This window comes from Condylura cristata, unplaced genomic scaffold (assembly GCF_000260355.1).
Source record: "Condylura cristata isolate star-nosed mole 26May11 unplaced genomic scaffold, ConCri1.0 scaffold00006, whole genome shotgun sequence".
Lineage (NCBI taxonomy): Eukaryota > Metazoa > Chordata > Mammalia > Eulipotyphla > Talpidae > Condylura > Condylura cristata.
Window position 1 is genome coordinate 40,865,057 of NW_004567107.1, and position 17,262 is coordinate 40,882,318.

General features: G+C 40.2%; 1 protein-coding gene across 2 annotated transcripts in view; it reads left to right on the forward strand.

Moving 5' to 3' along the window:
* The window catches only part of SMARCA2 (SWI/SNF related, matrix associated, actin dependent regulator of chromatin, subfamily a, member 2), a 167,259-nt gene extending 156,123 nt beyond the window's left edge, over positions 1 to 11,136 (forward strand). For both annotated transcript variants that reach the window (XM_004677627.2, XM_012721394.1), the window contains 5 exons: positions 1,879 to 1,984; positions 2,361 to 2,462; positions 5,247 to 5,379; positions 8,468 to 8,610; positions 10,219 to 11,136. In XM_004677627.2, the coding sequence (XP_004677684.1) occupies positions 1,879 to 1,984; positions 2,361 to 2,462; positions 5,247 to 5,379; positions 8,468 to 8,610; positions 10,219 to 10,254 (520 nt within the window). In that variant the 3' untranslated portion in view covers positions 10,255 to 11,136. The remainder of the gene's footprint in view (positions 1 to 1,878; positions 1,985 to 2,360; positions 2,463 to 5,246; positions 5,380 to 8,467; positions 8,611 to 10,218) is intronic.
* The last annotated feature ends 6,126 nt before the right edge of the window (positions 11,137 to 17,262 follow it).

The window sequence follows — 17,262 nt, forward strand, 5'->3', positions numbered from 1 at the left end:
GAGACATCAAACCAAAATTGTGGAGCCATTTTGCCCATTAGTTTTCTAACACTCTTGTGCATACAGCTTACTAATTTTACTAGTAGCACCTTGGGGATAGAGAATGTCCATCACGGGTGTACAAAGCAAAATTGTCCTATTGTAACCCATCAATAGAAAAATGACACCATCTGTTGGTAATGCAGAAAATGACACTAGGAAAGATGTCTCTGAGGGTCAGGTATGAGATCCAAGATTATAAAGAACTCTAGCTTTTGGGTTGTTACTAAGGCATAAAGAAATCACTAGTGGAAATAGAAAAATGCATAAATTCTTCTTACTGCATTTCAGCTAGTCCTTTTCAAACATTTTAAAAAATGTTTGCATATATTAATCTCATTATGGTAGAAGACCATAAATTGTGGCTTTATATTGAAAGGGATGTAAAAATCATAGTTTTTGTCATATGATATATGGACGTATAAATGGATTTCTCAAGCAGAAAAAGGGTCGGGGATGAGGACTGGTTCTAAGCGTGAGAGGACATCTTGGGTCTTGCCACAGTAATCGCAATCCAGTTCACTAAACTGCTATCTTAAACCTTGTGGTCACCCTTCATTTTGGTATTCATGACACCCATGTATGCATTAAAAAATAAAACAAGAAAGTAACTGAGGAAAATGGAACTCTTGCCCATTTCCTTTGACAGAGGATTTTCGGTTAATTTATGCAGACCCCTTTGCACTTCAGCATTTTCCCACTGGTTGCCAGGCAACCGTTTGAGTTACTGCGCATGCCTTTTTTATGATAACTGTCATTATGATTATTTTTTAATTATACAACTGGGACTGTAGATTAAAACGGCATATTGTCACTCATCTTTGCTGCTGCTTCTAGCATTCGCACACTCCTAGGATCTCCTTCTGAAATTTACATGGCAATGATTTATGGGTATTTTTTTTTAATATTTCTGGCTTCACAAAGGAATTGGAGATGGCATCATAAGGAAAGCAAGATTTCTGTGTGTGTGTGTGTAAACATGACTGTACAATGCCTCATGAGCTGTTAATGAATCCAAATCACAAATACTTCTGTCCTCTTAATCTTGTCTGCTTCTGATATTAAGTGGTTTAAAAGCTTATGTTCTATCACCTGTTTGTTGTTTTTTTTAATTACAAAATACTAAGCATTTGTTGCTATTAAATCTCCTTTTAAATAAAGCTACTGTGAATTGGGGGAAAAGCACAGCCTCCCTCTCCACCCCCCAGAAACATGAGGTACACTTGCTAAATGTTTGTTCTTTTCTGCCCAAATTGCTCCACAAACACAGAGTGCAGTTAGGCAAGAGGAAGGGGTTGCACTGGCAAATAAGAAAGGTATGTGGTTCACAGTATGTAAAGTGCTCTGAAAGGAATAAGTAAAAAGATTGTCAGTAGGTGCAGACAAGTCTTTCACTTGTTTTCAGAGTATAGTGTAACGTATTACTTTGTAAACGGAAAGCGAGCCTGAAGACAAAGGAGTATGGAGTATAGAAATAGTCTGTATATATTTTTTTATAAACTATTATTCATTTAAATGAACTTTTGGTTGAATATTTTAAATATTTATGTCGAAATGAAGAAAGACATGCGCTCTGGAAGAGAAACCCACAGCGGACTTCCCATGTCATGTGTGTGACAGACTCTGGGACCTAATGGTATTTTAATGTGATTCTGAAGTCAGCACGAGGGGCATTAATCTCCTGTATAGTTGGGGTATTTTCCTTCATTCAAAGAGCCCCACGTCTGGATGTATGAAATGTAATTTTCTTTTTCATTTTTTGACATTTTCTGAAATAAAGTTAAAACCTTTCCTCCACAGTACATGATCAGTTACACTGTTGTTTCCCCCACTCTGCAGTTCAGGGCGACAGCTCAGTGAAGTCTTCATTCAATTACCTTCAAGGAAAGAATTACCAGAATATTATGAATTAATTAGGAAGCCGGTGGATTTCAAAAAAATAAAGGTAGCAACTTTGTTTACAAACTTGCTTGTTTTCAGTAGCTAAGTGAGTTTAAAATTCACTGAACCGACTGTGACTTGGTGCTCCCCCAGGGCCCTCCCCCAAGAAGTACTTGTGCCTTGATGTGTGCATTTAGTCTCTGTACTGAGACCTTTTCCTGTATGTCACTGCTGTTAGGACTTCCTGTTTCCCTTCCTCCCTCACAAGAATACTCCTAGTGGGAGGGTGGTCTGAGTTGCACCCCCTACAGTCATGCAGTCCACATCCCAGCAGGGCTGTGTGCTGTGAAGACAAAAGGAAAATCGGGCTTTGTTAGCTCAGTTAATGACTGTTTTTTCTCTCTTCCTCCTCTCCTCAATGTTATCCAAAATTTCCCTAGGAAAGAATTCGGAATCATAAGTACCGGAGCCTGGGTGACCTGGAGAAAGATGTCATGCTTCTCTGTCATAATGCACAGACGTTCAACCTGGAGGGGTCCCAGGTCTGTCTTCTGTTTGAAAGATGTTTAACGTTAAGCTTGCTTATGTTCTTTTAAGTAAAGCATTTCCTTTCCTTCATGCTAATACCCTAGCAGGAAAAAAAGGAAAAAAAAACAAAAGCCTGTATTTCTCGCTACCTGTGTGAGTAAATTGAGGCTTTGGCACTTTGAAATCAGTGCCAGCTCCTTTGTACTGTAGCCATGCTAGTTCCTACTCAAGCGTCCCTTGAAGGCTCCGGTTTATAACTAGAGGAGGAAGTCACGTGAGGCACTGTAGTGCTTGCAGGCTAAGGGCGCTGTTTTTGCTTTCATAGATTGCATATTTCATTGTATTTACCTTCATTTTTCCGATGGCAATCAAGTATCAGGAGTTGAAGTCACTAGATTAAAACAGAACTATAGATACAGGAAAAAAATGAGCATTGCCTGTAATTGCTTTTTAAAAAAAAAATTTTTTTTTCAGGCAAACTGCAATTCTCTTTGCTCCCCTTCCCCATGGTTAGCAAGTCTAAGTGTACATAACTGACAGTGATGTTATTAAACTCACTGAGGGAGAGTGCTTTCACTTGATAATACCTCAGTTACACTCACCTTTCACAGGCGCTCCTTTTCCCCCTTTCTTTATCTGGCCTCAAGCTTTCATCTGCATGTGAGGCCACCGTCCAAGTCAAATACCTTCAGCCTCTTTCCTGATCTTGTTCATTTACTTGAAGGTCAGTTTCACTCACTAAACTGGACAATAAGGAAAACGATAGACAGACATTTTTGGGTTCATATCACTGAGCAGTACTGCTAGTTGGGCTAAAGCAGTAGTTTCTGAAAGCAAGTCTTCTGTGTATAAGACACTCATAGAGAAAGAATGTTAAGATGAAAACCAGGCCAAAGAGTCCTACAAGGATCCACAAGGAAGCTTTTTGCCAGTGACCATTTGTCTCTGGAGAACACGTTGGGCTTTTAACTGTTGTGCTGACACCATAAGTCACCCAGCCCACAGGCTGATGGAGCAGCCTCTTTCTGGGACATTTCTATCCTCATTCCCTGCCACACACTCTGTATGGGGTAAGTAAGGTCTCTCCATGGGCTTCCCTTCCAGTCCACGCTGGCTAATCTTTTAGAGCCAATAAAGGGGAGTAAAGAGAATCACTATCTCTACAGCTTTTTTGTCCGTCTTTTGCCCACCAAGCCTTGAGGTTCCCATTTACTATTAAAGTCTAGGGTGAACTTAGTCTCATCTCTGTAGCTTTCTCCCTAACTAGCTATCTCTTAGCTACATCTCCTCTTGCCGTTCCTCACCCTAAACAACGTGTGGTCCACAAATACTGCTTTCCTAGGAAGAACACAAAGAGAGAACATGGACCCTTTGGGTAGTCTCAAGAGAAACATCTGTGTAACTTAGCCCAGTATCATAACCAAGAAATTAACACTGACACAAACCCCGACTCATCTTTTTCATTCTGAATCTACTTCCCTGAAGACCCTCTGCTTTTTCACTTGGCGGGACCCCCTTGCCTTTACTGTCCAGCTCAGTGCTGATTCCTCTAACAGGTGACACCCAGTCACCCCGTCCAGCATTCTCTCCCGCACATTCTCCTTCTCTGCTATAATTGTACTCACCCCTAGCTGTCTAGTGACTTTGAATATGTGGCTTACCTTTATAGGAATCCCTTCCTAGAGAGCAAGAGCCACCTTTTCTTTTATTTCCATCTGTGGTGAAATATGTAAAAGTTAGTACCTTAACCATTTTTTAAATGTACACGTCAGTAGTGTTAAGTAATGGATATCCAGAAGTCTTTCATCTTACATAGCTAGGTACTCTGTACCCATTAAACAACTCCCATCTCCTCCTTCCCCTGATAACCACTGCTCTTTATAATTTTAATTACTCTAGAGCCCACATACAGGTGAGTCATATTGTGTTGGTTTTATTGTGACTGGCTTATTTGACTTAGCATAATATACTTAAGGTTCACCCCTGTTATAGGATGGGACTCATTTTTGTTCCTTTTTAAGGCTGACTAGTATTCTAGTATGTGGCATGTATATATATACATACACACATAACACACACACCCATTGCTTACCCATTTGTTGGTGGCTATTTGTATTGTTCCCTCTTCTTGGTCATTGTCAGTCATGTTATAAACACAAGTAGGCAAATACCTTCTCAAGATCCCCCTTTTGATTCTATTGGAAATATACCCATGGGATTGCTATAGAATACTTGTGTTTCTAATTGTTTGAGAAAAAATGACTATTTCTGAACTTTGTCTCTCTCAGTAGCAATGCAGCTCTCTACTCAGGTATGTGTATACACTGAAAACAAAATATTAGTTGTGAGTAGTAGTCAATACTGATAAATTCATTAACAAATAGCCTCCATTTTGTTATGAGAATTGCATTGTAAAGAAAGTTGCTTTACCACAGTATTACCAAAGTATTGATAGAGCAACTCAACTAAAATAAAATGTAAGTTTTTTGGGGTGTACTAGTTTGTCAAAAGTGAGTGACTATCTTATGGAAATCCTCTTTCCCAAGTGTGACTGTGCACAAAGAGACACATAGATTTTGAAATTTTAACCGCCTGTGACCTTCTTCCTGTATGGATATGTGTCTACACTTGGCTTTGGCATTTTCCTACTGGATTTTCCTGTAGGCACAAAAGCTAACATTGATGTTTTCACTAAAATTCAGCCAAAGTGTTACATGACAAAGAGAAGAGCATGCCGCAGTTATGGAGCTTGGGCCTTCGGCTTGCCATTCTTCACAGATGCCACTTTGTCCCATTAGATCTATGAAGACTCCATCGTCTTACAGTCAGTGTTTAAGAGTGCTCGGCAGAAAATTGCCAAAGAGGAAGAGAGTGAGGATGAAAGCAATGAAGAGGAAGAAGAGGAAGAGGAGGAGGAATCTGAGTCGGAGGGTAAGCTCAGGCCTGTGGTCCTCCGCTTCTTTGCCCCTTGCTACCTACATAGGTATTACTGCAGATGCTAGTAGAAAAGACACTAGAGTCGGGCAGTTCCTGGTCTGCCATGTTTTTCTGGGAGACCTTGGGTGTGTGCCCCTTCCCCAGCCCCCAAAGTACATCCTTGTTACACTTTACACGCACTCTACCAATACTGTCAATACAGAATGGAGGTGGGAAGACTGAACCCTACACACCATTGCAGGGCCCAATCTCCATCTGCCACCAACCAATCACTCCTTCTATCTGAACCACCACCCCGTCCTCTTTGGTAACAACCATTCTATGTTTGTTCCTTTAGTTTTCTTAAATGATGTATTTCTGTTTCTCCTTCTGACTTATTTCACTTTACACTGTCCATTCATTTTAGCACAAATGACAAGATTTCATCTTACCTTCAAGCTGAGTGTATCCAGTAGGTCAGCCCCTGTCTGTTAAACATTTTCCAGTGTAGGATTTCTCCTATAGGGATTGGGAATGTGAATCTGTAAGAAGTTCGCAGGGGATACATTTCCCTCCCAGGGCCAGGATGTTACGTTGATGCTCAGTGCTTTAGAAAATAATTGTCAACTGAGCTGGAACTGTGGTCCATTTTATCCTTCAGTCAGATTCTGATCAGATCTGTTCAATGTTCTTTTTGTCACACATTTTTTGCATACTGCATTAGAATATTATTTAGCTTGGTTTCTGAGTTTGGGTGTCTCCTTAAAATTCTGTTATCTTACCAGGCTCTGAGCCCTGATTAAGAACCTTACTATTTCAAAGGTTAAGACTGTCCTCAAAAGTCTAGAATTTCCTTATGTTTTTCACCTCATATATATCCTCTCAAAGTAATAAATCCCAGTTTTGGCACTAACTTTCAGTGTGTGTTCTGCTATATAAAACAGATGTGCTTTTTCCATTTATATTTGTTCCTAATTGCATTCTTAGACATTTTTGGGTTCATATCACTGAGCAGTACTGCTAGTTGGGCTAAAGCAGTAGTTTCTGAAAGCAAGTCTTCATAGAGAAAGAATTTCTAATTTAACACCTTAAGAATAGGTAATTTTTTTCTATTATAAACATCTTCTCACAGTAGTGTTTTCCTAGAACAATGACTTATTAATATTCATTAACAAATATGCCAAAATGTAGTGATCTCACCCTAAATAATGCTGTCCTAAATGTCCTTATACATAAATATATGCTGATGGTCTTATGGGATTTTTTTCCTTCGTACATAGCAAAATGTTCTCTCTCGTCACCTTTAAGATTTTTTTGACATTTGAATTATATAGTACTTATTGGTGTGGATCTGGGGGTGGAGCGCAGCCTCTTATTTGGAACTCCAATCTTTCTGAATCCTGTTGTCTTTTTCCTTCCTTCTTTACCTTTCTCTCTCCTCCCTGGGGCCTTTATGAGAAAGTTGGCCCCTCAATCCCTTCAGTTCTTTCATTCCTGTTTCTTTTGCTGCATGAATGTGAATTCCACCAGCCATTTTAAAAAAAAAATCAGTAATTTAAAGATTTACTATGCATAGAAGAACTGCAGTACAGGCCAGAGGGACAGAGTGGGGAGCAGCAGGTGAGACAGAAGGGGTCTGCTGTGCTTTAACCCCTGTGCCACCAGGGAGGCTCCAAATTACTGATCATTTCTTCTTTTTAACCCCCTAGTGTATTTTCAAGCTCTGTGACTTCTATTCCTATCAAGTGCAGTGATCATCTTAGTGACCATCACTTTGAAATCTATCAGGGGTTATTTTTCTTTCCACCACTATTAGTCTAACTGTCCAAGCCAGCCCTCCCCGGGGGTGGGGGTGCGGAGCTTGGAGGGACATCTACTGACTCAATGTCGAATAACATAAACGTACCTTTGAATGCGCTATCACAGGATTTCATTCATTTCCATTAATAGGTTGACCTTTTTATTCCCAATCTCTACTTTTCCTAGATTACGCCAACCAAAACAGTAGGCTTCCAATTTACAGCTCCATAAGTAGACATCAGGATATAATGCTATTTTATATAACAGGACTTAGTCTTTGCCACATGCTTCAGCTCAAAGCCAGTCAACCATTTTTGTTAACTGTATCTAACATGTAGATCCCTCCATATCACAAGAAAGTCAAAGATCTCTTTTAAACCTATGATTTCCTCCACTGTGAACCTATTTTGTAGGTTCCACCAAACATGATGGCCCACCAAACATGATGTTCTAGCAAAAGTGCTTTGAATTAGAGACTTACATCTTGGAATAATTTGGGAGAGATATGATGGTTTGCAGAACTTTGTACTGACAAAAAACTGCAACTTACCTGTTTAAATCAAATGTACCTACAACAGGGAGCCTGAGAGTATTAAAAACAAAGAGGCAGATATGAGTTAGACAGAGGACTGTCCCACATATGTGTTTAAAATGTATGCATCTGGGATGATAAACCAAATGGAGGTTTGTGAATTCTTCTATTCTCTTCATAGACAATATTATGGAATCTAAGAATATACACAGAATCACATAAACAAGCACCTATACACAGGTGTGAATGTGCTGCTTTTTCAAAAAATAAACACCAGAAAGAACAGTGGAGACACCCACAAGAGATTGGAAAAAAGGAACATTTCACCTTTATATTTTTCTGCATGAAGGATATTCAGCTATTTTAAACTCTAAATCAACTGAAATTATCTACACAGTCAGATTAGCCCTTTGTAAATATACCGATTGATACTTTTTAAACATAATAGTTCAATTAAATGCCAACAGCTCTCCTTATCCTGCTGAGGCAGATTCCTGTACAGCTATGAGGGGAAAGGGCCCAGCCCAGCTGTCCTCCCTCCATGGGACCTCGGTCCTTGTTGTCTGTTAGGGTGACTGTGTCATGCATCCTCCCCAGCTGAGATGTCTGCAGGTAAAAATGTTAACTGCACTGGACGTAAGAGGCATAAATCGAGAGCAGCTGGGCATTCCTGGCCACGTGGTTTATCTGCAAGTCGAAATGTTTCTCCTACCTTTGGAGTTGTCCCTGTGATTCCTCATTGCTTTCTATTTTATTTGGTCCTTGTTGTAGCGAAATCTGTTAAAGTAAAAATCAAGCTCAATAAAAAAGATGAAAAAGGCCGGGACAAAGGAAAAGGCAAGAAAAGGCCAAATCGAGGAAAAGCCAAACCTGTCGTGAGTGACTTCGACAGCGATGAGGAACAGGATGAAAACGTAAGTGGAGCCGGGGGAGGGTGGAGCGCCGGTGCCCTCTCTGCTCTCGACCTGAGCGCCCGCATTCTCACTTCTGGGTAATAAAGTGAAAAGATTTGATGAGATTTCATTACTGAGGGATGTGAACAGAGCTGCGTGATTTATAACAAAGAATCCGGGGCTCTGGTCATTGCTCTTCAAGTCTTACAGTGGTGAAAAGCTCCTCGATCAAGTGTTCTCCGTGTGCACACGTTCTTTCCTGTGCCTCACACCCGGCACGGTGCACTAGATGAGAAGGCGATCACATGGGAGGAGGAGGAGGAAAGCGTTAAGATTGCAGTTTGAGGTGTTATTTAAGGTGCCATATAAAAAACCCAGGTGAACTTTTGAAGTACCTAGAGGTGTTATTTTTAATATTTTAAAAATTCAAGGCGCTTTTATTGAGCCAAACACCCTGAAGTAAGTACCTTCCCATATGGTGCCATAGTTAAAGTTTTTATTAGCACCATGAAATTAAGAGGTGGCTGCCAGTGTATCACAGAACTCAGTGCTTGGGCTAGAAGTAAGTTTTGCTAGAAGTAAGTAAACAGTCAAGTGCACTATTATCTGTGTGGGCAACCAGCTAAAAGTGCTGGCAAGATTCTAAGACCCTGCTTTTGACAACGTGTGCCTATGTCATGCACGTCTTGAACACCTTGTTTCCTATTGCCCACTTGCTGCTTTTTTCTCTCTAGAAACAAGATTTAACATTTTATTACACATGCTAATTTGGTTTTCTTTCAACACATTTCCATTTGCTGAAATTCCAAGTTCTTTTCTCAATCCACCTAGCCTTAACCCTTGACATGAATATTGTCAAGAACATTTAACTACGTGCTTTGGAGGGAAAAAGGGACATAAAAGAATGCTGGTTGTGAAGAGAAGAGATTTCATGTATTCAAATTGCAGTTATAGCACATAGCTGGAAATACTTTAAAACCTGTTTTTAAAGGATTACAAGTAGCTTGAAGTAAAACGTACTTCATTGGGAAAGCAGACACATTTCCAGAATAGAAAAGAATATCATAAGGAAATAAGATAGTGTATGTTCTTCAGAAGACTTACAGTGAGTAGACTTCAAATCCATGGCACTTCTACCTCCTGTGAATTTTTCCAAATGATAAAAATAGAAGTTATTACCCCCCAAACTTTTCATGCCACAATGAAAGAATAAACACTAGCACAGAGGGTGTTTATTGCTTTGCGATTTCTAGACAGACTGTTGATGTCTTTTTTTTTTTTTTTTAAAGATTTATTTATTTGTGCATACAGAACTGTGGTACAGGCCAGAGATGCAGAGGGTGAGAGGATTCACCAGAGAGAGTGGGGTACAGAACAGGCAGATCAACAAAGTACACTGCTGAGGGGGGGCAGCGGGCGGGTCAGGAGAGGTCTGACCCGCCATGTGGTCACCTCCGGGGCAAGCGGGAATCGAACTCATGCAGAAGTGGCTTTAGCTTTTCAGTGCTGTGCTTTAACCCGCTGCGCCACCAGGAAGGGCCTGTCTTTTTTTTTTTTTTTTAACCTTCCTATAGAATGAAGAGACTTGGAGGGTCAATTGTTTACAAACTATCTTATTTTTACTTTTAGGAACAGTCAGAAGCAAGTGGAACTGATGATGAGTAATCAGTATGGATCTTTTTTCCTTGGTAGAACTGAATTCCTCCCTCCCCTTTCACCTTACCCAGTGAGTTCATTTGTCATATGGGCCCTGGGTTGTTTCTATATCATCATCATCATCTATAAATTAGCTTTAGGATAGTGCCAGACAACATATGATATCATGGTGTAAAAAAAAACGCACACACACACACAAATATTTGTAACATATTGTGACCAAATGGGCCTCAAAGATTCAAAGATTAAAACAAAGCTTTTGATGGAAAATATGTGGGCGGATAGTATATTTCTAAGGGTGGGTCTAATTTGGTAATGGTTTGATTGTGCCTGGTTTTATCACCTGTTCAGATGAGAAGATTTTTTGTCTTTTGTAGCACTGATAACCAGGAGAAGCCATTAAAAGCCACTGGTTATTTTATTTTTCATCAGGCAATTTTCAAGGTTTTTATTTGTTCGGTATCGTTTTTGTTTTTTACACTGTGGTACATATAAGCAACTTTGATAGGTGATAAATGTACAGTAGTTAGATTTCACCTGCATATACATTTTTCCATTTTATGCTCTATGATCTGAAAAAAAAGCTTTTTAAATTGTATAAGATTTATGTCTACTGTAAACATGGCTTAATTTTTTTTGCTCTTGATTTAAAATTTTTGTTGAAATTGCTATTGAATATTGCAATCTATATAGTGTATTGGATGGCTTCTTTCGTCAACCTGATCTCTCCTATGTTACCAATGTGTATCGTCTCCTCCTCCCTAAAGTGTACTTAATCTTTGCTTTCTTTGCACAATGTCTTTGGTTGCAAGTCATAAGCCTGAGGCAAATAAAATTCCAGTAATTTCCAAGAATGTGGTGGTGGTGCTTTCCTAATAAAGACAACTTAGCTCAACAAAAGTTGCCTCCTTTTTTGAGTTCAAGAGGTTGGAGACCTACTGCCTGAGTGACGGTCTTGTTCTACAGAACACTCTGCAGGAAAAAAGGCAGACTGCCTCCTGGAATGAGCGTGGTGTGTTGCATGGACAGATGCCACATGGACCAACTGTTTATGATCCTGAACACCAACATGGTTATATAGAGTTGTCATAATAAATCCATATTAAGATTTCAAAATTACACAATGGAAAGACCAGTGAACACCAATTTCCCTTCCACTAAAACCCAAAAAATGGGAGGAGCTACAGAGAACAAAAGATTGTTCACTAAGCCACCAAACAATCATCATGACTGTTCACTCCTAAATACTTCAGGCCAAATCTCTTAGAATAGGTGTACCTTTTGGCATACACAATCCTATAATGTGAAACAGGAATGAACAGTGCCCTGGTATCATGTACAGCTCACACTTATGTTCCAAATTATCTTCAGAAATAAACATGCATACATGGGGTCAATAAAGTATGATCAAGGAGACAATGTACAATGGGGAAAGGATGGTCTCTCCAAGAAGTAGTGCTGGGTACCTTATACTATAAACAGTTAAAATGGATTTTTGAATATAAGACCTGAAACCATCAGTGGTAAGCTACTTGACATTGGCCTGGTCACTGAATTCCTGAAAATGTCTTCCAAAGCAACGAAAACAAAAGCAAAATTAAATGTCACATACAGCTTCTGTATGGAAAACAAAACCTACTGAAACAAATACTTGTTCATATCTAATAAGAGGTTTTAATCCACAAAAAAAAAAAAAAACAACTGCAAACAGTCCAAAGGAGAGATGAAGACCAAAAGGTACATGAAAAGTTGTTCATCACCAATCAGAAAAGCAATCAAAACCACAAGTGTTAGCAGCTATAATCAAAAAGACAAAAGTGATGACAAGAATAAGGAAAAGTGGGCCCTTGTGTACTGATTGGCAATGCGAACATTCTTACTGGGATGGTCTGGTATCAGTTCAAGAACAAAGTCATTTCACTGCTTCTATTTCTGTATTACGTACTCCATGGAGCCACTGCTCAGCCTCAAAGACACTGCTATCCTAAGTCATCCAAGCCATTACCTTTATGGTTCAGGATTTCTATTGTATGAAGAGTGTTCTCCCATTTCTTTGCTATGTTTTCCCTGGTTATACTAGAAGTGAAAGGAAGTACCACAGTGGTAAAGTGACAGTGAGCTTGTAAGAGGTGACTTATTAGCAAGTGGTGGGTCATCCTGGGTATCCATATTAGCATTTTCTTTAACATCATCATAGCTATCTTATTCAGATGGCTTGTGAGTTGGTTTAATTCCTTTCAATGTCAATAGTTTATAAAAAACAGGAGAAGGAAGATAAAAGTATGAGGCAGTATACTGGATTCTTTAATAAAAGTATGTTAATTACAAGAACCCTATGAAGAAGGCATAGTCCCTGTTCCTCTTTCACAAAGATAATGTGAATGAAATTGGATAGCTGTGAGCAGTCCAACCTACTTTTAGAAGTGCACATGTTTGATTCCAAAATATTCCGTGTAGTTTCCTAGCTTCCCAGTGAGTGACACCTGCCCTGACTATTGATCCATCGAATGAACCCATTTGCCCTGCAAATGCTGACACAAATGGGCTTAGAAACAAAGCTTCAGTTTTCTAGTTCTGTGACATTTCTCCCAGACCCAGTTTTCTTAATGGGGTTCTCTGCAATCCTGACTCTTCATTTTCTACACAAAGCACTCACAGGGACCAAAATCTCTCATAACCCAGTCTTTGCAGTTGGGCCCTTAAAGGCCTGTAACTGCAAGTGACCTGGATGCCACTACTGTTCTGCAGGAGATTCTGATGCATGCTCAAGCTAGAAAACCACTGTTGGAAGTCTCTCAGTCTTAATTTCTATTTCATTCCTGGTGAACAATATGAAGCCAGGTTGATTCTGATCTTGGTATAATAAATCACAGGTACAAACATCTGCAGCTACCACAGAAGTGTCATTCTCATAAATTCACATAAGTTAGGAATAACTAAAAAGGTTAAATATTTTCTTTCTAACTCCCCTTTTCTGTCATATGCTACCAGGGAAGAAATCTTTACCTGTACTTGGCTTGAACGTCATTTAGATTGATAAGAAAAAATATTTTTGTTCTTCTTAGCTGAAGGAACAGATATTCTCCCCTTATTAGTAAATGCAGTTATCTATGGAGCATTTTATATTAAAAGTCAGTCTTCATATACTTATCAAGAGCTTCATCAAGCCAGATGACATCCATCCTTATTAATATATACTGTCATGTGTGAATAGCAAGGTCTCACTCTCTGTTGCATGTGGGGAGGGTGACAATGGGCCATATGGTTAGAAACAAGACTGATATGTTAGAATTGCTACAGTTCAGACGAGGTGAGCAGCCTTCACTGGTGATGTGCTTTAGGACATTAAGCTTAACGGAGGGTGGAAGTGACATATTCCAAACCACTGCAACCTTTATGCAAGAAGGTGTCCATTCTGCATAATTTTCAGTAAGAATTTTCCAAAGGGATTTTTCAAGTTGAATAAAACAAGGCATTCAAGTCAAGAATAAGGGGGAAGGCAGTTTCCTGTTTATAAACATTGGATTTTGTCATGAACAAGAAAGAAACCTCCTTGTGAACCCAAGAGATGTTATGAAACAAGGCTCCCTGTGGGATAATAAAACTCAGAATTGACTCAAAGTCTCTCAAGCAAATATATGTATTTTTTAATTCTCTTGTAAAAACTTTAATTGAATTCCTCTTCCTGGACTATAAAAATGGATATGTACCCATCACAACCAGTAATAAATACAAAGATAATTAAGTCAGAATTCACCCCTGCCAGATAGTTACCTTTAATAACCTGGCAAAGTCACTTCTGCCTTTTCTTCCTGTTTACATATAGAATCATATACATTATTAAGTATCAGTTCACCAGCCATAGTAACATGCATCCAGTTGAGAAGCCAAGATGAATGTGTAATAGGGCTAAGGCAGACCACTTGCTTAACTGAGTTTTGGTAATTTTGAGAAGAAAGTTTGTGGTTGAAACATTTTCTGAAATGTGATTTATGACATACCTTTCTATGTGGGATTTGTTAGGACCTGGAGAATATCATGATCGAATACTTTAAGATTGATGGAAATAGTTAGGCAAGGGTTTGAAGAAGGATCACTAAATCTTGGATCATAACTATCAGTGGATGCTATCTACTAAAGAGTTAAGCCAGGAAGCTCATTAGTGAACGTTAATTTGTGTAGGTGAGACTCTAAGGGTGAGAATACTAAAGTTGTATTGATGAAGATAAAGGAACAGTAAAGTCATTGATGCAGGTGGTAAGCTGTGTGGGAGTGAATGATCCAGTTTTTCTTCTTTTTTAAGTACCATATTACTTTCTATAATGTGCCTTTTTTCCCCTCTAAGTCAACAGAGATTAAATTCATTTTTTTTTCTTGGATAGAAGAATTTGTATTCCTTGTCATCATGAAATGAACATAGGCATATTGCAGAAAATGTGAAAGAAACACACACATGCACACGCACACACACAGAGAATCACTCATTACCATCAGAGAGAAGCACTTGAGATTTCCAGTTTCTGGTATGACTTGGAAGGCGCTTGAGTGACATTGTTCCCACTCACACAAGAAAAACACTGAACAAACAAAATCAGCAACTTTATGGAACCGAGTCAAGGACCCACTATTGCTCCAAAACTGAAGCGAAAGATAAATAGACGCGGAGAATCACAACCTCCCACAGTAAGAGAAAACTCGGTAGCCAGAGCAGGTTAGGAAGCCTCATCTATAATGAATTACTGGAAGCTCATTGTTAACAAGTATGAGAGTAAAACTTCAAGGGGATTCAGTTCTAGGCCATCACATACTTTCATTAGTTTTATCTTTAGGAGCCCTATCAGGTTCTCGCAGTGGAAATAAGAGAAAAATAACCTCATGCTTTAAACAGAAAGAAGGGGAAAGTAAAAATTTAAATATGCCCAGAGTATTCTCTTTCATCAGAGTCTAACTGACCTGGAATATGGGAAATACCTAGTTCCAGTACCCTCTTACCTTCCTTTCTCCCTTAAGAGGGAATGTTGAGCCAGGAACTTTGCTGCCCTTTTGTAGGGCAGGAACAAGATGAGGGACATAGCAGTCATGGAGCAGGTTTGCAAGGCCAGACTCTGCTACTTGAGCAGAAGATCTTGTGCCATTTATCGAAAGCACACAGGCCAGTGAAAGCTGATCATGTGACAGTGGTATGAGGAATGAAGTCCGGGGGGTGGGCTGGGAATGGGAGATACAGTTTTATGAGAGAGAGAGAGAGGGGGACATCGTGACCATGTGTCAAGAGACATTTGTGTCAGCAAAGTGTGTTATCACAGGCAGAGTGAGACCCCCATGGAGACAGTCACGTAATCTGGTCAACAGAGGCCTGGGTGGCCTTGGTCCTGCCTCATGATAGTAGCTATACTCCATAGGTAATCGAATTCTATGCTGTGATTTGTAAATGGCAAATAAGTAGGTCACAGTGGCCCATGAGTGGCCAGCTAGTAGCCAGCTCATCAGAACCCAAACACAGAAGCACTTGTCAAGGGCACACCCTGGGGGCTTAGATTCAGTAAGAGACCTCGTCACTGGCACTGGGAGTACCAAAGACCACAGAACAAGCCTACCCACACATCCGCAGACTCCTGTATAATAAGAGACACAATACAACTGAAAATACTTACATCTCAGGTGGTATTTTCTAAGTCTCGGGAAATTCAAAGACAACTAAAGAAACGAGAGTAAGGACATCAAGGGAAAAGTTCAACCTCTCACACCCACAGTTACAGCAAACAATGAATAAAACCTAAGCCCTGGCGAGATACACACAAAAATTCACGTGAAGGCCTATTTATCTAATATATTTATGGTTACTATACATTACATAATACATTATGCCTTCGATGCTCATGGCAGACTAGCTGCAGCCAAGAACCAGGACACCTCCCTGCCCACACCACTGCCACTGATGCCACCACCAGGAGACCACCAGCTAACCCTCTGGCAGTGTTGCCTCATCACCCACTGAGGCCAACTCTGATCTGCTTCATAAAGCTGAGCAGTGCAGACCGTAGCTTCTGGTCTTCATACCCGGATGAGTGGAAATCACAACTTGGACTTAGCACAGGTTACTTTCTTTTCTGTTTATCCACACACCAGCAAGCAAGCAATACACAGGAGGCACACCAGAAAGAACACGAGCAAATCACACAGGTAATGATCTCAGGATGTAGACACACTCTGGGGCCTCCTTCAGGGCCTTATGGAGGTGTGGCCAAGACACTGTGCCTAGCAGCCACACAGAATGATGGGCAGAGTAGCTCTAGTCCCCAAGGAGGCTGTAGGACACGATGCTACTGGAGATATTCAAGCATATAGGCAAGTAGCAATTGGGTATAACAATTTTAAAACCTACATATTTTTTACATTTAAAAAAAAGATTTATCTATTTATGCATACAAAATCTGGGATGTAAGCCTAAGGTGCAGGGTGGGGTAACAGGATTCACCAGAGACAGTGGGGAGCAGAACAGAAAGACGGACTGAAATACACTGCTGAAGGGAGCAGTGGGTGAGACAGGAGAGATCTGCTGTGCCATGTGGGTCAGCTCCCTGGCTGGGGATCGAACTTGTGCTGCAGTGGCTGCTCATAGCATCACAGTGCTGAGACTTAACCCCTTGCACCAACAAGGTACAACTTTTTTTTTTTAATTTTTTGTATTTATTTATGCATACAGAATACAGAACTGGGGTACAGGCCAGAAGTGCAGGGGTTGGGGGTGAGAGAATTCACCAAAGAGAGAGTGGGGAGCAGAACAGGCAGACTGACAAAGTACACTGCTGATGGGAGCAGTAGGTATGACAGGAGAGGTCTGTCATGTGATGTGGATCACCTCTGGGGCCAGGGATTGAACTTGTACTGAAGCAAGGCTATGGCTCGTTTACAGTGCTGAGCTTTAACCAGGTTGCTGACACAAGCTATGCGACGGCTATCGTCTGACAGATTCCGGGTAGCTCGGGAAAAGCTCTGAAAGATCAGACTTTCCAT